The sequence below is a fragment of the Pinus tabuliformis genome, chromosome 6, assembly GCF_031772625.1.
Source record: "Pinus tabuliformis cultivar Carrire ecotype Pingquan chromosome 6, CPIR1, whole genome shotgun sequence".
Lineage (NCBI taxonomy): Eukaryota > Viridiplantae > Streptophyta > Pinopsida > Pinales > Pinaceae > Pinus > Pinus tabuliformis.
In genome coordinates this window covers 59000124-59019241 of record NC_142292.1, presented here as the reverse complement: position 1 = coordinate 59019241, position 19118 = coordinate 59000124, and the positions used below count along the sequence as shown (strand labels likewise).

General features: G+C 42.4%; 1 protein-coding gene across 6 annotated transcripts in view; it reads right to left on the bottom strand.

Moving 5' to 3' along the window:
• Positions 1-13247, bottom strand: part of LOC149257211 (uncharacterized) — a 571530-nt gene extending 558283 nt beyond the window's left edge. For 5 of the 6 annotated variants that reach the window (XR_016256691.1, XR_016256690.1, XM_089413724.1 and 2 more), the window contains exon 1: positions 12484-13246. Coding sequence is in view for 4 of the 6 variants with exons in the window: in XM_089413724.1 (XP_089269850.1) it covers positions 12484-12808 (325 nt within the window). In the remaining 2 variants the exon portion in view is untranslated. Of the gene's footprint in view, positions 1-12483 lie in introns of all 6 variants that reach the window. The other variant, XM_089413730.1, reaches the window with a different exon arrangement.
• Between the last annotated feature and the right edge of the window lie 5871 nt (positions 13248-19118).

The following is a 19118-nucleotide window of genomic DNA, read 5'->3' as shown; positions in this document are numbered from 1 at the left end:
ACCCAATGTGAGTCAGATAGTGTCAAGGATGCCTAAATTCAAGAAGAGCATGAAGGTACATGTCCAAGATGTACCGAAGGAAAATCTACAAGGGGACCATTCCCCTCATGTAGCAGGTCCACAAGTTTGGAACAACCCGAGGGGTTTGAGATTCATGATAGAGAATCTCATGTATGCAGGTGGAAGAAAGCCCTTTATGGCTTGAGGCAAAACACCCCGGGCTTAGTTTGAGACGATTGATAGTTGTCTGATGAAGCTAAGATTCACTAGGAGTGAAGCCAATCCAAACCATTGCTTGAAGGTTGTGGATGATAGACCTCTCACACTGGCACCTTATGAGGACGACCTCTTTCTGACAGGTGCAGACCCTTTCATTTGCAGAAGTAAGAGGTAGTTGGATTCGGGGTGAACTACAAGCCCGTGACTACCTCGATGGAGCTTAACTTTCAGAAGTTTGTGGTAGTGATGCCTGACTAGATTTGGGAAATGCCTCTGAGTTTCATAAACTCATTCGCTTTGATGTTCTTGGTGAACTTCCGTCCGGATATATGTTTTGCAGTTAGCATGTTGGACTCATATTTGGTTGAGCCTCATTGGATTAGTGCCAAGAATCTTCTGAGATGTTGAAATTTGGTACAGGAGGACAGGTGGTTCCCTTAGGCTTTGATCTTTGGCCTAGGGAAAAGTGTCCAAAAGAATTTAATTTTTCTCCTAAAGTAACTTTATAATTTTTATAAAGTTAAATCTAATTTAAAATTGACTTTAAGTGATAAAGTTACTAAGTCTAATTTTAAAGTGACTTTTATAAAGTCAATGAAAAATTAGAAAAGAAAAGTGTCTTTGGAAATAAATGACTAAGTGGGTCTTTATTAAAGTGGGGTGAATTAAAAAATAAAAAATGAGATTTAAATGAGCATTTAATCTCAGCCTTAGATCTCAATCTATTTCAGCCATTGGATTTAGGGATCACCCAAAAGTCACTTGGATCACCCAAAAGTCACTTGGGGTTAGATTAAAAGAGGAAAAGGTCATTCATTCTTTCATGAGCAGATTGGGAGAAGGAGAGCAAGGGAGATTTCTGAGCAAGGAGGTGAAGGAGACAGCAGCTTGGCACACATTTCAAGGCACCAGTTGAGTAGATTTGTACAGCTGGTTCAGCACACAGTGAAAGGCAGATTTTGGCACGATTTTTGAGGAGTGGTTTGCACAAAAATCGAAAAGCAGTTTGCTGATTTTTCTACACGCAAAAAGAGGGTCGTACAGCGCATTTATTGCAGGCCATACAGCGCATTTATTGCAGGCCGTACAGCACATTTATTGCAGTCCGTACAGCTCATTTAACGCTGGCCGTACAGCAGCATTTAATGCTGAAAGTGGGCACGAAAATCGAGGAGGCCGTACAGCATTTATTGCTGTCCTGTTTGCTGTAATTTCCAGTTTGCTGTGAGGCATGGGAAAAGAGATAAGTTGAAAATTTTCTTGCTGATTTTTTGCTAAATATTTCTCACTGTGAAAAAAGGCATTTTCAGAAATAAAAAAGAGCTCTCGAACTGGTTTTCCCCAAGAGTTGTAAGGGGTTTTTCCAGGGTCAAGTTGACAAAAAATCTCAGTGTTTAAATGTGTTTTAATGGTTGTTTATTACTGCTGATTTTTATTTCTGCAATTTCCAGCATTCTGTAAAATTTCCAGAATTTGTGTTTTCAGCAAATTTATTTTTTCCAGCTCGTTAAATGTATGGTTATGGGAAAGGGCATTTAACTATATGGGAGAAATAAGGAGAAACTGAAAACCAAGGTGGAAAATGAGAAATTTCTACATGGTATCAGAGCTTGAGTGCTGAAGGGCAGTTTGGGACAGCAAAAGGAAAAATTACAGCTGCTGCTTTTTCACTCAGAAAATTCCAGCAAGCTGATTTTTTCATAAACAGCAGTTTTATCTTTACTACAGCAGTGCTATTTTTCAGTTTTAGGACAGCGGGATGTCATTGGGATTGAGGGTGGAGGATAGGTTGGATGGGCATACAAATTACAGCGTTTGGAAGGAGAGATGCAGAGTATCTTTGAGGAGGGAGAAGTTTGGGATATCATGGTGCATACCACACAGAACCCTGTTGTTGTGCCTACTGATGCTACTCAGTTGGCTGAGTATAATAAGAAGAACAATAAGGGTAAGAGGTTGATTCTAGACGGAATCAAAGACCATTGCATTCCTCATGTGAGAGGAAAGAGCAATGCCCATGAGATGTGGATAGCATTGTCCAATCTCTACCAGAGTACTAATGAGAACCTGAAGATGGTCCTGAAGGAGAAGCTGAAGAACATTAAGATGGGTAATGATAGTGCAGCTGGATATCTCACAAAGATTACTAATGTGAGAGATGAGTTGGCAGCGATTGGAGAGGCCATTCCACCCACTGAGTTGGTGTGGATTGCAGTGAATGGTCTCCCCCGTTCATGGTTGAACTTTGCTAATGGGGTTTGTGCACGTGAGACCCTTCCCACATGGGAGAGGTTTTGGGATGATTACATTCAGACAGAAATCAGGAAAGGTCAGCTTGGGGCAGCCAAGCCAGTTGAGCAGGATGAGGATGTAGCACTGGTGGCAGGAGGAAAGAAAGGCAAAGGGAAGAAGCAGGCTTCAACAAGCAGTGGTGGGGGCAAAGGCAAAGGTAAAGGTAAACAGGGAAACACACAGAAGGACTATTCCAAGGTGAAGTGTTGGAATTGTCAAAAGATGGGACATTATGCAGTTGTGTGTCCGAAGAAGAAGAAGAAGAAGGGGAAGAACCAGGACATGGCAGCTTCAGCAGAGATTGAGGACTTTGCAGGTCGTTTTGACCGGGAGTTTGCGTTCACTACGTGTGAGTCCTCTAGTGCAGGATCACCTGCCACACAGGTTCAGAGGGAGCATGCTTTTCCCTCGATTAGCGGAGCATCTTCAGGTATCTGGTATGTGGACAGTGGGGCTTCACGTCACATGACAGGAGTCCGTGAGTACTTCTCAGAGCTTTCAGAGAGTGGCACTGATATAGAGGTAGTACTCGGTGATGACAGAGTTGTTAGAGCAGTCGGGGTGGGGACAATGACATTTCAGAGGGAGTCCAAACCTCCCTTGAAAGTGTCAGATGTTCTTTATGTGCCAGGGATGAGCAAGAACCTCATATCCGTCTCAGCTTTGGAGGACAGAGGATATGAGGTACTGTTCAGGGGAGGACAGGTGTTGATGTATCCCAGGGGCACTCCAGCTGATTCAGCTAGAGTGATAGGTGTACGCCATGCAAAGGTGTACAAGTTTGCATTCCAGCCCCTTTTGGCATTGAGCAGTAGTACCGACAACAGAGCTAGTAGTTCTGCACTGTGTGAGATTTGGCACCGCAGGATGGGACATATGTATCATGGAGCCTTGAGGACATTGCGGGAGATCACTACAGGTGTGCCAGATTTCAGTACTGATCACTTTGATACTTGCAGAGGTTGTGTGATGGGCAAGTTTGCCAAATCCCCTTTTCCCAGCAGTGACAGCAGAGGGACTGGGATACTTGATTTGATTCATTCCGATGTGACCGGTCAGATGTCTCATGTTTCCTTGAGTGGATATGAGTACTATGTTTTATTCATTGATGATCACTCCAGGAGGACCTGGATTTATTTTTTGAAGAACAAGAGTGAGGTCTTCAAGCGGTTTCAGGAGTTCAGAGCTCTTGTGGAGACACAGACAAGTCGAAAGATCAAGTCCCTGAGGTCGGACAATGGAGGAGAGTACACCCTTGGAGAGTTTGTTGACTATTGTGCGGAGGCAGGCATTAGGAGGGAGTTCACTGTTCCTTACAACCCCCAGCAGAACGGGGTTGCGGAGAGGAAGAACAGATCCATCATAGGGGCTGCCAAAGCCATGTTACATGATCAGGGATTGCCATTGTTCTTGTGGGCAGAGGCCTGCAACACAACTGTTTACTTGCAGAACAGGAGTCCGCATCGTGCCTTGGAGCACATGAATCCGGAGGAGGCTTTCTCTGGGAAGAAGCCTGATATTGGTCATCTTCATATCTTTGGATGCATTACATACTCCTATATACCCAAGGAGAAGAGGACCAAACTAGAGCCCACCGCAGAGAAGGGTATCTTTGTGGGCTACAATGAGACCTCAAAGGCCTTTCGGATTTACATTCCTGCACAGAGGAGAGTTGTTGTCAGACGGGATGTGAAGTTCGAGGAGGACAGGGCCTTTAGGAGGTCACGGAAGTTAGAGTATCTGGATCAGCCAAACCCTCAGCAGCAGTTGTGTCAGTCGCAGGGATCCAGTGGGCAGGGATCAGGGGGATCAAGAGGATCCGGAGGTACATCTATGAGGATTTCAGGTCCGTCAGTGAGCAGTGGCTCACTGAGCCAGAGGGGTGGTGCTCCGGGCAGCATGCAGAGCAGTTCACTAGGGAATCCACTGATGGACAGTTCACACGATACCTCAGCTTCTACAGGTTCAGGTGCAGGCAGGAGGACAGCAGACAGACAGTCAGGAGTTCAGGGTCCTGATGATGATGAGGAGGAGTTTCATTCTCCGGTGGGAGAAGTGCGCTCAGGGAAGAGGAAGCCCAAGTGGCTTCAGGACACCTTGAGAGATGCCACATCTGTTGCTGAGCCGAAGAGGCCGATCAAAGAGAGTAGACCACCTGAGAGGTTTTGTAGCTATATGGCAATGGTTACCAGCATCCTTGACTCTGAGCCTTCTGGCTATGAGGAGGCAGCTAGCCAGCAGGTCTAGAGAGAGGCCATGCAGGAGGAGTATTCTTCTATCATGAAGAATGATGTTTGGGAGGTGGTGCCGAGGCCTGAGGGCAAATCCGTGGTTACTTCCAAATGGCTTTACAATGTAAAGCATGCTGTAGATGGCAGCATTGAGAAATTCAAAGCAAGGTTTGTGGCTAGAGGGTTCTCCCAGGTAGAGGGAGTTGATTATGAGGAGACCTTCACTCCCGTGGCTCGATATACTTCGATCCGCTCCATTATATCGATAGCAGCAGAGATGGGTTGGAAGATCCACCAGATGGATGTGAAGACTGCATTTCTCAATGGCTTCATACAGGAGGAGGTGTACATTGAGCAGCCGCAGGGCTTTGAGGTGCATGGGAAGGAGTCCCATGTGTGCAGACTGAAGAAGGCCCTTTATGGCCTGAAGCAAGCTCCCAGAGCTTGGTACTCCAGGATAGATATATATTTGCAGGGGATGGGTTTCACAAAGAGTGAGGCAGATCCGAACCTTTACTTTATTGTGATTGGTGAGGAGCCTCTCATTCTGGTGCTGTATGTGGATGACTTGGTCATTACAGGTGCAGAGAGACTCATAGAGCACTGCAAGAGAGATCTTGCGACGGAGTTTGAGATGAAGGACATCGACTTGATGCATTACTTTTTGGGCTTGGAGGTGTGGCAGGAGGAGGGGCATTTCTTCCTGGGGCAGGGGAAGTATATTGTGGACATCCTTAGCAGATTCCACATGGAGGATTGTAGACCCATGTCAACACCGATGATCACCAACTGGAAGAAGCTTCATGCTTCGGATTCCGAGTTGGTGGATCCCACATTGTACAGGCAGTTGATTGGTTCCTTCATGTATTTGGTCAACACTAGACCAAATATCTGTTTTGCAGTCAACACGATGAGTCAGTTTATGTGTGAGCCTAGGAAGGTTCACTGGGTGGCTGCAAAACACATTTTGCGATACTTGCAGGGGACAGTGGATTATGGTCTGGACTACAGGTAGGGAGATGGAGTGAGATTGGCAGGATACACTGATTCTAATTGGGCAGGTTGTGCTTCTGATAAGAAGAGCACTTCAGGGTGTTGTTTTGGGTTGGGTTCAGCAGTAGTGTCATGGTTCAGCCGGAAGCAGTAGCCAATAGCACTGAGTTCAGCGGAAGCAGAGTATATGGCAGCCAGTCTAGCTAGTTGTGAGGCCATCTGGCTTCGCAAGATGTTGTTTGGCTTATTTGGTCAGCCGTTGAGACCTTCAGTGATTTACTGTGATAATCAGAGTTGCATTAAACTCACGGAGAATCCAATATTTCATGACAGGTCAAAGCATATCGGGATCAGATATCATTTCATCAGAGACTGTTCAGAAGGGAGCTGTGAAGCTTGAGTATATTTCCACTGATGAGCAGGTTGCAGATATTCTTACCAAAGCCTTACCACAGGGCAAGCATGTCTACTTCAGAGACAAGATGGGTGTGGTGAGGAACACCTTCCTCGGTAAGAGGGAGTGTTGAAATTTGGTACCAGAGGACAGGTGGTTCCCTTAGGCTTTAATCTTTGGCCTAGGGAAAAGTGTCCAAAAGAATTTAATTTTTCTCCTAAAGTAACTTTATAATTTTTATAAAGTTAAATCTAATTTAAAAGTGACTTTAAGTGATAAAGTTACTAAGTCTAATTTTAAAGTGACTTTTATAAAGTCAATGAAAAATTAGAAAGAAAAAGTGACTTTGGAAATAAATGACTAAGTGGGTCTTTATTAAAGTGGGGTGAATTAAAAAATAAAAAATGAGCATTTAATCTCAGCCTTAGATTTCAATCTATTTCAGCCATTGGATTTAGGGATCACCCAAAAGTCACTTAGGGTTAGATTAAAGGAGGAAAAGGTCATTCATTCTTTCATGAGCAGATTGGGAGAAGGAGAGCAAGGGAGATTTCTGAGCAGGGAGGAGAAGGAGACAGCAGCTTGGCACACATTCCAAGGCAGCAGTTGAGCAGATTTGTACAGCTGGTTCAGCACACAGTGAAAGGTATATTTTGGCACGATTTTCGAGGAGTGGTTTGCACAAAAATCGAGGAGCAATTTGCTCATTTTTCTGCACGCAAAAAGAGGGTCGTACAGCGCATTTATTGCAGGCCGTACAGCGCATTTATTGCAGTCCGGCGCATTTAATGTTAGTCGTACAGCAGCATTTAATGCTGAAAGTGGGCACAAAAATCGAGGAGGCCGTACAGCATTTATTGATGTCCTGTTTGTTGTAATTTCCAGTTTGCTATGAGGCATGGGAAAAGAGATAAGTTGTAAATTTGCTTGCTGATTTTTTGCTGAACATTTCTCACTGTGAAAAAAGGCATTTTCAGAAATAAAGAAGAGCTCTCGAACCGGTTTTCCCCAAAAGTTGTAGGGGGTTTTTCCAGGGTCAAGTTGACCAAAAATCTCAGTGTTTAAATGTGTTTTAATGGCTGTTTATTACTGCTGATTTTTATTTCTGCAATTTCCAACATTCTGTAAAATTTCCAGAATTTGTGTTTTCAGCAAATTTATTTTTTCCAGCTTGTTAAATGTATGTTTATGGGAAAGGGCATTTAACTATATGGGAGAAATAAGAAGAAACTGAAAACCAGGGTGGGAAATGAGAAATTTTTACATGGTATCAGAGCTTGAGTGCTGAAGGGCAGTTTGGGACAGCAAAAGGAAAAATTACAGCTGCTGATTTTTCACTCAGAAAATTCCAGCAAGCTGATTTTTTCATAAACAGCAGTTTTATCTTTACTACAGCAGTGCTATTTTTCAGTTTTAGGACAGCAGGATGTCATTGGGATTGAGGGTGGAGGATAGGTTGGATGGGCATACAAATTACAGCGTTTGGAAGGAGAGAATGCAGAGTATCTTTGAGGAGGCAGAAGTCTGGGATATCATGGTGCATACCACACAGAACTCTGTTGTTGTGCCTACTGATGCTACTCAGTTGGCTAAGTATAATAAGAAAAACAATAAGGGTAAGAGGTTGATTCTAGACGGAATCAAAGACCATTGCATTCCTCATGTGAGAGGAAATAGCAATGCCCATGAGATGTGGACAGCATTGTCCAATCTCTACCAGAGTACCAATGAGAACCTGAAGATGGTCCTGAAGGAGAAGCTGACGAACATTAAGATGAGTAATGATAGTGCAGCTGGATATCTCACAAAGATTACTAATGTGAGAGATGAGTTGGCAGCGATTGGAGAGGCCATTCCACCCACTGAGTTGGTGCGGATTGCAGTGAATGGTCTCCCCCGTTCATGGTTGAACTTTGCTGATGGGGTTTGTGCACGTGAGACCCTTCCCACATGGGAGAGGTTTTGGGATGATTGCATTCAGACAGAGATCAAGAAAGGTCAGCTTGGGGCAGCCAAGCCAGTTGAGCAGGATGAGGATGTAGCACTGGTGGCAGGAGGCAAGAAAGGCAAAGGGAAGAAGCAGGCTTCCACAACCAGTGGTGGGGGCAAAGGCAAAGGTAAAGGTAAACAGAGGAACACACAGAAGGACTATTCCAAGGTGAAGTGTTGGAATTGTCAAAAGATGGGACACTATGCAGTTGTGTGTCCGGAGAAGAAGAAGAAGAAGGGTAAGAACCAGGACGTGTCAGCTTCAGCAGAGATTGAGGACTTTGCAGGTCGTTTTGACCGGGAGTTTGCGTTCACTACGTGTGAGTCCTCTAGTGCAGGATCACCTGCCACACAGGTTCAGAGGGAGCATGCTTTTCCCTCGATTAGCGGAGCATCTTCAGGTATCTGGTATGTGGACAGTGTGGCTTCACGTCACATGACAGGAGTCCGTGAGTACTTCTCAGAGCTTTCAGAGAGTGGCACTGATATAGAGGTAGTACTCGGTGATGACAAAGTTGTTAGAGTAGTGGGGGTGGGGACACTGACATTTCAGAGGGAGTCCAAACCTCCCTTGAAAGTGTCAGATGTTCTTTATGTGCCAAGGATGAAGAAGAACCTCATATCCGTCTTAGCTTTGGAGGATAGAGGATATGAGGTACTGTTCAGGGGAGGACAGGTGTTGATGTATCCCAGGGCCAAACTCCATGTGGGTCATCTTATTTATGGCAGTTGATATTTTTCTTGGATCCCTCTCATCGAGAGGTGTAGGATTGATCTAAAGATCATCTAATTCCGATGAGTATTCATGGAGTTATGAATTTATTTATGTTAATAGATAATTCGTCAAGGTCGGCCAGCAACCAAATAAACCCCACATGTGCTCAACGTTTTAGTATAAAAAGAGATGACTTGAGAGTCATTTTACACACACACTTCACTCTTGATTTCTCTCCACTTGTTCTGGGTTTTAGTGGAAGAGAAATCTAAGAGAGGAAGCCCTAAAACACATAAGGTAAAGGAGCCCTAGAATGAATCCCTAGACGCAGTCACTACAAGCCCTAACACAGTGCTAAGGAGGATGCCCTAACGCAGTCCTAAGAAAGAGGATCTACGCAGCTATGGAGGAGGTCTTAGCAGCCCTAGCCGCAGTCCTAGCAAGCCCTAGCCTATGACAGCTCTACGCATCCATTTGTGGAGGAAGAGAGCTTGTTGAAGGAGGATAATTCCCTGTGGTAGCCGGATCAAGAAGAGGCAGGGACAGCGTGTAAAAAGGAGGATTGTTTTGGGTCTATTCCAAGGGTCCAAAGTGCTGGAGAAGGGGTCGAGTTCCCTTGCTGGAAGAGTCGCAACCATAGGACAGTTTTGAGGGCACTTTGGAGGGGTGCAGATCCATGGAAAGGCAATCGCAACCCTACACAGTCTTGTTGTAGGGTGCCGCAGTAAATGACAGGCAAGCCGAAGGGTAGACAAGGGCTAGGGAAGCCCAGAATTGAAGCAGCCACCCTCGGCCCTCAAAGAAGGGTAACCGCATTTCTTGGGAGTGTTTTTGGGCACAAAAAGAAGGCTAGTTAAGGACAGTTGTGTGCCCTAACCAGACCTAGTTTGCTGCAACCAAACAGACCTGAAAACTGTGAGCTAGTATATACTTAGTGGAGCAGCGTTTGTATGGTGTGTTGGCAGCTAGATACATGGGACAGCAAGGTCACTTGGTTGAGCATAGCAAATGGGTCAGCAGTATGCCAAACATGGAATGGCAATGTCTCTAACAGTGGGACAGCAAGTAATGACATGGTACAGCAAGGCTACAATGGGACAGCAGCAAGCATGGTGCTGCAAACTCATTAGGACAGCAGCAAGGTACAGCATGCCAAATAGGACAGCTAGGCAAGTGTGCTTAGTACAGCATGGTAAATGGGACAGCTAGGCAATGGTGCTTGGTGCAATGAGCAAATGGGACAACAAGGCTATGATGTTTGTTGGAGCATAGCAAATGGGACAGTAGTATGCCAAACATGGAATGGCAATATCACTAACAGTTGGACAGCAGCAATGGCACATGGGACAACAGTGGCAGCATAAGGTGCAACAGTATGATGTGTGCAGCATGGTCATGAGGTCCAACATAGTGATGATGGGTGCAACATGGTGCAGCACGGTGAGGTGCAGCATGGTGCAGCACGGTGAGGTGCAGCATGATGACGAGATGCAGCACAATGATAGGTGGAGTCACCTTGGAGAATCAGTTGAAGCTACTTGTCTTCAACTAAGTTTCGCCATCTCATGTTCATCTTCTTAGAGATGATCTATGCTCTTATTTAGATAAGTCAAAGTGTTGACTTCTGTTGTATATGTATCATCTCTCTCTCTCTGCTGAACTATTGAAGAACATATAAGAAGAATTGATCAAGGGTTTCCCCACATTGGGGTTTGTCTCTGACTCGCGCCAGGTTTGTCCCTGACTCGCGCCACATCTTGTGTCTTCTTGTCTTAGCTTGTCTTCTGCGATCTATGTTTATGTTCTATCTGCAATTTACTTTAATCTGGAAAAGATATTGAGCTAACTGTGAAAATTGAAATATATTGCTCTAAGCATAGAACATACCTAAAATTAACAACATATGATATGAACGCATATTAACTATTAAAAGCCTTCAAAAATGCTATTAGTTCAATTAATGTTCAATTAATTACTTTCGCACGGACTTCGATAGCTATTTGAGAGCAATGCAAAGGAGAGCTTGTTGTATGCTTAATCTCAACATATTTCAAAATATCGCGATTATTAACGATAATCCCCGGCTCCAAATTTCATGTCCTCTTCGATTGTGAAAGTTCAATCCGCTCAATTCAATAGATTTACTGTTCTTTACTATTATTTTGATCTCACATAAAATATACTTATGTTCATTATGGACCGTTTACACTTCTAGCAAATTGCACACATTATTTTGTTAAGATTGGTTTAAACGAGAACTCTTTAAATTTCATGAACTAAAATGAATTTAGAAAGGAACAAGATTATCTTTGCTTAATTTTTTCTTATTGCAAAAAATCTTACGCCATTATAGAACTAATCCACGTGTCCAAATGTCATGCCTCCTTTGACTGCAATATTTGAGATTGCTTGATTCAATGAATTTATAACTCTTTATTCTTATTTTGATCACGAATAAGCTGGAGGTTATGCAAAATAAGATTATTCATTTTTCTTTTGTACGGCCACTTAAAATTGCAAACATGTATGCAATGACGAAGGTTGCAGGGAGTGTGGAGGTCTGCACAATGAATGCTTTCTCTGCACATTTAAGTTCCTCCGCATTCCTGCACAATTCTTCACACTTCCACACCGCAAGGAAAAATTGAAAATTGTTGACAAGACCAATGGCTATTTTATTATTAATAGATTGTGCAGAGTGCGGAGGTCCAAGCTTCCTTCACACAATGGACTTCCTCCACAGTCCCGCACATACGCATTTGTGTTAATTTTTAAAATATACCTGACCTTGTCGTTGTGAAGTGCACTGCAAGGAAAAATTGAAAATTGTTGAAAAGACCAATGGCTATTTTATTATTAATAGATTGTGCAGAGTGCGGAGGTCCAAGCTTCCTTCGCACAATGAACTTCCTCCACAGTCCCGCACATACGCATTTGTGTTAATTTTAAAAATATACCTGACCTTGTCGTTGTCACTAAAATGCTTGTTGTTGTCACTAAAATGCACAGGACACCATGAGCTTTTAATCAATGCACGAGACCCACGCAGCATACTCAACACAACGCAGGGAGCCTGACCCCTAATGGACCCAAGAAGAATTGAACCCACACCTCATGACAGAGGGCCAAAGACTTGGCCGAGCTTCAACCAACTGGGCTACCCATCGGGGCTTCCAGTTAAAAGTTTATAATTACATTATAATAAATTGCCACCTGCCACCTACTAATATTCCCACCAAAAAGGTGTTAAACAATGAACCGTCTCCGCTTCTATTCCATTGAAATTGAAAAATTGTTAAATCAGTTAAAGAAATTTCAATAAATCGTAACATCAATTTGTAAGCATTGTCTAAGCTACAACGATAAGGCCAAGGGTGTAATTCTCCTGGCCAGCAAATTAAGTTGAAGGCGCTATGTTCATAACACGAACGCATAGAGATGATTGTACCATGAATTATTAAATTTGAACAAAAAACTTCCATACGATTCAAGACCCGGTGAATCTTGCCAATGCCCTAAATAATATTTTCAAAAGGACTCCAATATGCAAGCAAAAAACGCGAGAATTGGAAAATAAAATTTAAATTAAACGCACGCTTTCAATTCTTTGAAAACGAATTACGATAAAAGATTGTGAAACGAAACTTCACCGTCCTTCGTATGCGCATCGGAAGAGTCGGCAGCAGCAACAGCAATGCGAGAGGAGTTCACGAGCCTGGTGCAAGAAAAGAAAATGGGAGAGTCTTTTTTATTTCTCCAACAATGTCCGGAAAACCTCGTTGGAATTTGCATTGCGGGGGCCAATAAGCACATTGGAAACAAATAAGCGGCTGTATTCGAATAAAGTTGTGTTCGAACTAAGGATCTCGGCCCGTACATAAGGCTAGATAGCAATGAAGTCATATTTACGGGATTAAAGTATTCCTTTTGTGGTTTATATGTTTTCAAGCCCGCATTTCCTTTGCATGCATTCATTCATGAGATTAAAGCAGAGCAAGGGCTTTTATGGGAATCGTCAGAGCCCCTTTTGTCTGTTTGCTTGATTGACGTTCTTATCTGTTTTAGAGCGCAATGCCAAGCTCCAATTGGGCTTCATGTCTCCCTCATTCAGTCGACTGTCCGGTATTTCAGCGCCTCGTAATTTTCCATGATGCCGTGGATCAGACTTATACCTGTCTGCTCCGCATATTCCAAGGATGCCGGTAGATTTGTATTTCTCCGCGGAACAAAAATTGTATTCCGCAATTATGATCAATCCATTAGAAAAGGGCAACCTCGCGCCAAATTAATAAGCGGTGTAATATTTAATATTGCAGTGCCCTTAACTCGTGTAAGGGCAAGAACGAGGCTCTAATGTAATCAAAGGGAATACGAAGCGTAATCTTTGATATTTCCCGGCCTTAACTTGTGTAGGGTTCACGAATGAGGCTCTCATATAGTTAAGGGATTGCAATTAGTGAAGGCCGCGTAGCGTTCCCTGCCCCTTGTTTTGATTAGTGGGCTTTAAAATTAGTAAATTAGTTGCGTTTTAATGTATAGGATATATAAAATAGATTTTATTAAGCAATAGTTTATTATTCTTAAAATCATAGTAATAATATGGTTTCTCCAAATCCATTTTAATTTTAGTATTATTAAAAACAATATAGTTTAATTTTAATTTTAGTATTATTAAAAACAATATAGTTTATTTGATCGGCCTGGAGTATGCCGTAAAACTGCTTCTGCTTGGCTAAGAGCTCGTCTTCCTCGGACGTAAGGAAACAGGTTAACGGCCCAAGACCCAGAGGCATCTGGCAGGAGTGAAAGCCTGCTCCCTTACGGACCACCAGCGGGTTATTACAGGTGGCGTGGTTTTCCTTGATAACGGTGATGAGTCAAATCGACATTCGCGGATAGCAGCCAGAGATGGTTGTCCTCACTGTTGGTTTGACACCTGAGTTTGATAGGTTTTGCCACCTTCGAGAAATATAGTTTATTTGAAAGGTTGGTTTTTTAAGGAAACTTTATGTAACTTTAATTATGTTTGAATGGTCATGTGAACTTATTTAGCTTTGTCTTTATCTCTTTTGTATTTTGAAAAGGACTAGGTAAATGTTACAATGATGATTCTTTAACATTTTTGGATAAGTTCTCAATTGACATCATTGTTAAATATGCCTTTCACTTATTCCTTACCTTTCATTATTATTTCAAATATTCTTCATACTTTCTTATTTATAACTAGAAGTAAACATGGTACAAATTAACAAAAATGTGACCAATGTCTATTGAGTTACATGGATAGTTATCTACTCCATTCAGTACAAATTATTTCAATTATCTTTGTTGTAAAATATTTATATTATTAATCTATTATTAATTTGAACCATGGTTTTATTTATTTAGATTTCTAACAAACAAGGAAATTTACTGGGGCATGTCTCTTCCTATGTCTAAACAAATTATCCCAAGTGGAAAAAAAAGAATCAATAATTTTGCAACTTTACTTGAATGAAGATGATAATTAAATTCTTGAATAGATGACAACAACAAATCACCATTTTTGTTTTTTGGAGAGTGGGAGAGCAGGATTCAGTGGAGAGCACCGTCGGCCGACGTATCAGGTATGCGACTGTCTACATCTGACCAATTACACAGCTTGAAGACACCACAAGAATTTTCCGGAGAATGGACGGGTGCATGAGGGATACGTGCCTTTATCGGCATGATGACGTTTGTTTGTATACCTGAACATGTCATCTCCATAAACGCCATCACTTTCTTTTTACTCTAACCCTGCGAATGTCTCTGGTTTTGGCTCATACAAACTCTCGCCAGTTTTTCTTAACAGGAAAAATGTTGACCACTTTCTGTTTATGCTGCTACCTCTTCCACAGCTTCTGGCTGAGTGTAACTCCTCCATTAGTGCCAACTTTATCCTTTATTACTCTGTCCCCGCGAGTTATTTGGCTCAATCTAGCTCTCACCAGCTTTTCACTAAAAGAAAGTATCTAAACACTTTATGTTTTATGCTGCACCCTCTTACTCAGTTCAGACTTTTTCCCAATTCAGTATTTTCCTCTTTCATCCGTCGTTTGGGGGATTTTTCCCAATAATTCCGCTTTTGAGGTTATTTGCTCTCAAGGGGAAGTTTTTTGCTTTTCGGCTTCGTGGTGCTCAGGCTTCGCGGTGCTCTCTGCTTGGAAAAATGCTCATTCAACAGGTTAGTTAATCTCTCATCAAAGGACAATTTTTCCTTTTCATGGAACTTGGAAAATTTAAAGTTTAAGTGTGATATGGAATATGTCTTTTTGTTATAGCCATTTCAAAGATGAAAATCTCAGTTTTTCTTTTCAAAAGTTGGAACTGTTGGTTTGTGTCTTTGGGCTGTAGTCTGAATTATAGCTTTCTATCAAAGGTCTAAATTCTGATGAGGAGGACTGCTTTAGCTTGTTTTCCGGCAATACCATATGTCGGAGTCTGTTAATTATGTTTGGTCGTGGATATCTTTCTTCAATTTGAAGAATTTCTTTGTTATATCCAAGCCCTGTTCAGATATACGCTTCAAGGATAGGTTCTTGGTGGTGTGTGTATGAGTTTTACTGTTGTTGTATTGTATGCCCGAATTTTTCATCCTGAAACATCTCCAAAAAGCCATTTTAGTTTCTGTTACTTTTTGATACTGGGAAAGAGAGGGAATCAAGGCTCTTTTGACGAGTTATCAGCTTCTTTATTCCTTATAATTATCCCTTGACTGCATTCCGAAAATCTGGTAATCTTTTTGGCTGAGACCTGCAGCATCCTTTGGAACTTTCAGTTTCCTGGTTTTTCCGGGACGGATTCTCCTCTCACCGGAATCGGAAACCTTTTTCCCGGTTCACGTTTTTCCACTCCTCTGGATCTGGTACTGCAGAGTTTTGAATTTCAAAGCTTATGGGGTACAAGAAATGGTACTTGAAGGTATGAAATCGGATCTTGGGGGTCATTAGAAGCCGTCATTCTCTTGAACTCTCTTTACTGCTATCCTAAGCTGACTCATGTATACGTCACTCCCTCATAACTCCTGAAGACTAGTGGGCTTCTTTGGAATCTGATCCCCGCTTTGGAAGGGGAGCTGTTTATTCTCGAGGCTTCCTTCTGTCAGTACTTATGTCAGGCAAGATCTACTTTTCCCTTCCGAGTCATATTTGCTCTGGGTAATATATTCAGAAGCGGTCAGGTCAAAGTTATTGCATGATTTATTGCCCGATCCGGAAAATCCTTTTTAGGATTGATCAGTACACAGGGGGTGGACTTTTATGGACTTAGTGTCAGACGCATCGGCCACGGAGGCCATGATCCGAGCAACTGTTCAGGCTGAAACTTGTAAGGGTACCGCCATGTTGGCAAATGACTGGCAGTCCACGCTGGCTGACGTGACTGTTCATCCTTTGCTGCAATCTGATGACCTGGATGACGATTGTCATAAAAAAACTCAAACATCTCAGGAAGGAAACCGAAATGAACACCTTCAGAGAGTATATGTAGAATCTGAGCTTCCAAACTATTACAATAAGAATGTAAAACCTGTAAAAACCATCCCGCCACTGACGGCGATTAAGTTAGATAGTACTTATCTAACCGACCGCATCGAAAGTTTACAGGAATTCGCCCTGGTTGGCTGATGGCACTTTCCAGAGATGGATGATGCCAGGATGCGAAAGTGGCTAGAGCTTCAATGGAAACCTTTGATTGGCTACATCCCCATTATAGCTAAACTGATGAAGGAATGGTATTGTTTTCATTTTCTGAGTGCTAGCGATCTGGAAGTCGTTCAGACTCGTCCATGGGTGCACGGAAGGAGCTTCCTGGTGCTATACAAATGGTACATAGGCTATAATCCATTGAAGAATACTCCCACAAATAATTTAATTTGGGTCAAACTCCCCGGCCTTCCCCTGGAGTTGTGGTCGAAGGAAACTTTAACTCAGATAGGAAATGCCATAGGAAGATGTGTATATGTAGATCCAAGATGTTTGGGGGAAAAGGATAAACGAGTAGCATGGGTTCTCATAGAGAAAGCTTATAGGGGAGGTTTCCCAGACCACATCGAGATATCCTGGAGGGATTTAAAGATAAATCAAAGACTGGATTTCTGGGGAGTCCCCTTCAGGTGTTCAGTATGCCACAAGACAGGGCACCTTATTAAAAATTGTCCTCGATGCCCTGTTTTAAAGAACCGAATATATCAAGGTAAATATCAGTCAGCAAAAAATAAATAGAGGACAAAGTCTCCTTACTCTGGAATGGCAAAGGCATCCTCTACTATTAGCTCATCTCCATCAGAATCTGGCAAACTACAAGGGGTTTTTAATCCTGAAGATGATTATCAAAAATTCTCTCCCCCCGGTCAGAAATCAAATCCTCAGTATAAATTTTCTCCATCAACATACCCCCAGAGTCAAAGCGTCCTGCCTGAAAGCTCGAGAAGATCTATCACCCCATCTGATAAAAGGATTTCCAATCTTTTTAGCTTGCCCCCTCCGGAACCTAATGCTGATAAAGAATCCCCAATCCCTCTACCGGCTCCCCAGCCAATCAAAAACTTTAAAGTGGACTCAAATATCACTTTTATCTCATCTTCCTCTCCATCACCAAAAAGGGGATTGACTCATTCTCAGAAAGGTAAAGAACCTATGGTTTCGGCTACCCCTCTAAATCCCCCAGCGTCTTCCCCATCAAATTCGATTGGTAGCGACCTGGACTACCTCCTTAGCAAGAAATCGCTTGAACTCAGGCCCCTAACCATTCATAAATCGGGAATGCCATCCTCCCCTCAAATAAGCCCAAACTCTGCAAAAAATATTACGGTGAGAAGGAAAAATAATAGGGGTAGCAGGCATTTCAGAGGAAGGATTGATGGTGCAGGCAGAGGAGTTCGAAATCTTTCCTTAGTAGATGTACCTATCATTGATATGTCGGAAGAAGGGCCTCTTAGAGCAAATGTGGCCGAAAAGCCTTCCAAATGACCTTCATTATATCCATGAACATAAGGGGGCTGGGGGCTGATCAAAAATTTTTAGCCCTTAAGAATCTTTTCATATCAAAACAACCCAAAATCATCTTAATCCAAGAAACCATGCACAACACACCCGTATCTATTTCTTATTTCAGGAAAATGTTCCCCACTTGGCATATGGTTGCTTCGGAGGCAAATGGTCTTTCAGGGGGCCTGGCAGTTTTATGGGACCCCGATTGGATCAGAGCAAAAGCATACAAATGTTTTGCGGGAATTCTTATATCGGCTTCTATCAGGGGGAAAGATTGTCCCATTAACATTTTAAACATCTATGCTCCTTACAAAAACAGGTTAACATTCTGGGAGAAATTATTTGCATCAGAGATTTTTGATATTGAGTATTTGATGATTGCAGGAGATCTAAATGTCACTTTAAGCTCTGATGAAACATGGGGTACAGTCAGAAAAAAGATCCTCTTGCTGATCGCATTAGATATGAGTTGCTACACAAGAATCTTGTTGACATTAGTCCGCCTAAAATGTTGCCAACATGGGACAATGGAAGGACTGAAGGAGCATATATAGCAAAAAGACTTGATCATTTTATTATACATGCAAGCATAATTGATAGATTGGGCATGCATTTTTCATCAATTGGTAATGACTTCATATCAGACCATAGGCCGATATTTCTAGGATGGAGAGAAAAGGGTTTCAGAAAAGGGTATCCGTTTAAATTTAACAGGCTATGTTTGGAAGAAACAAAATTCAATGAAGCCATAAGAAGAACATGGAAGGAATTATCATCAAAAGAAAATATGCCTCCTTTCTTAACTTTTAGAGATAAACTGTCCTCCATTAGAAAGCTTGTAAAAGATTGGCAGTATAAGAAAAGGCAACAAAACAGAACAGCCCTTCGGGAAATTCAGATGGAATTGGACAGCATCTCTAGAGATTTGGCTGTTCACCTTCTCCCTTTCAACATGAGATGTCGTATAAAGGAGCTGCAAAGGAAAAAACATAAAATCCTGGAACAGGAAGAAGCATCATGGAGATTAAAGAGCAGGGCTATTTGGCTGAAGGAAGGAGACAGAAATTCAAAATTCTTTCACAGGTTTGCAAGCTCAAGAAGAGAAAAGAACTCTATATGGAAAATAAAGGACGGAAAGGGAGACTTTCTATACTCTCAACAAGACATCTCAAGTGAAGCTGTGAGATATTTTGGAAACCAATACAAGAGATCTGATGAATGCAGGATACAGGACATTCTGTGGGGTATCGACCTATTTCCTCAAATGTTTAACG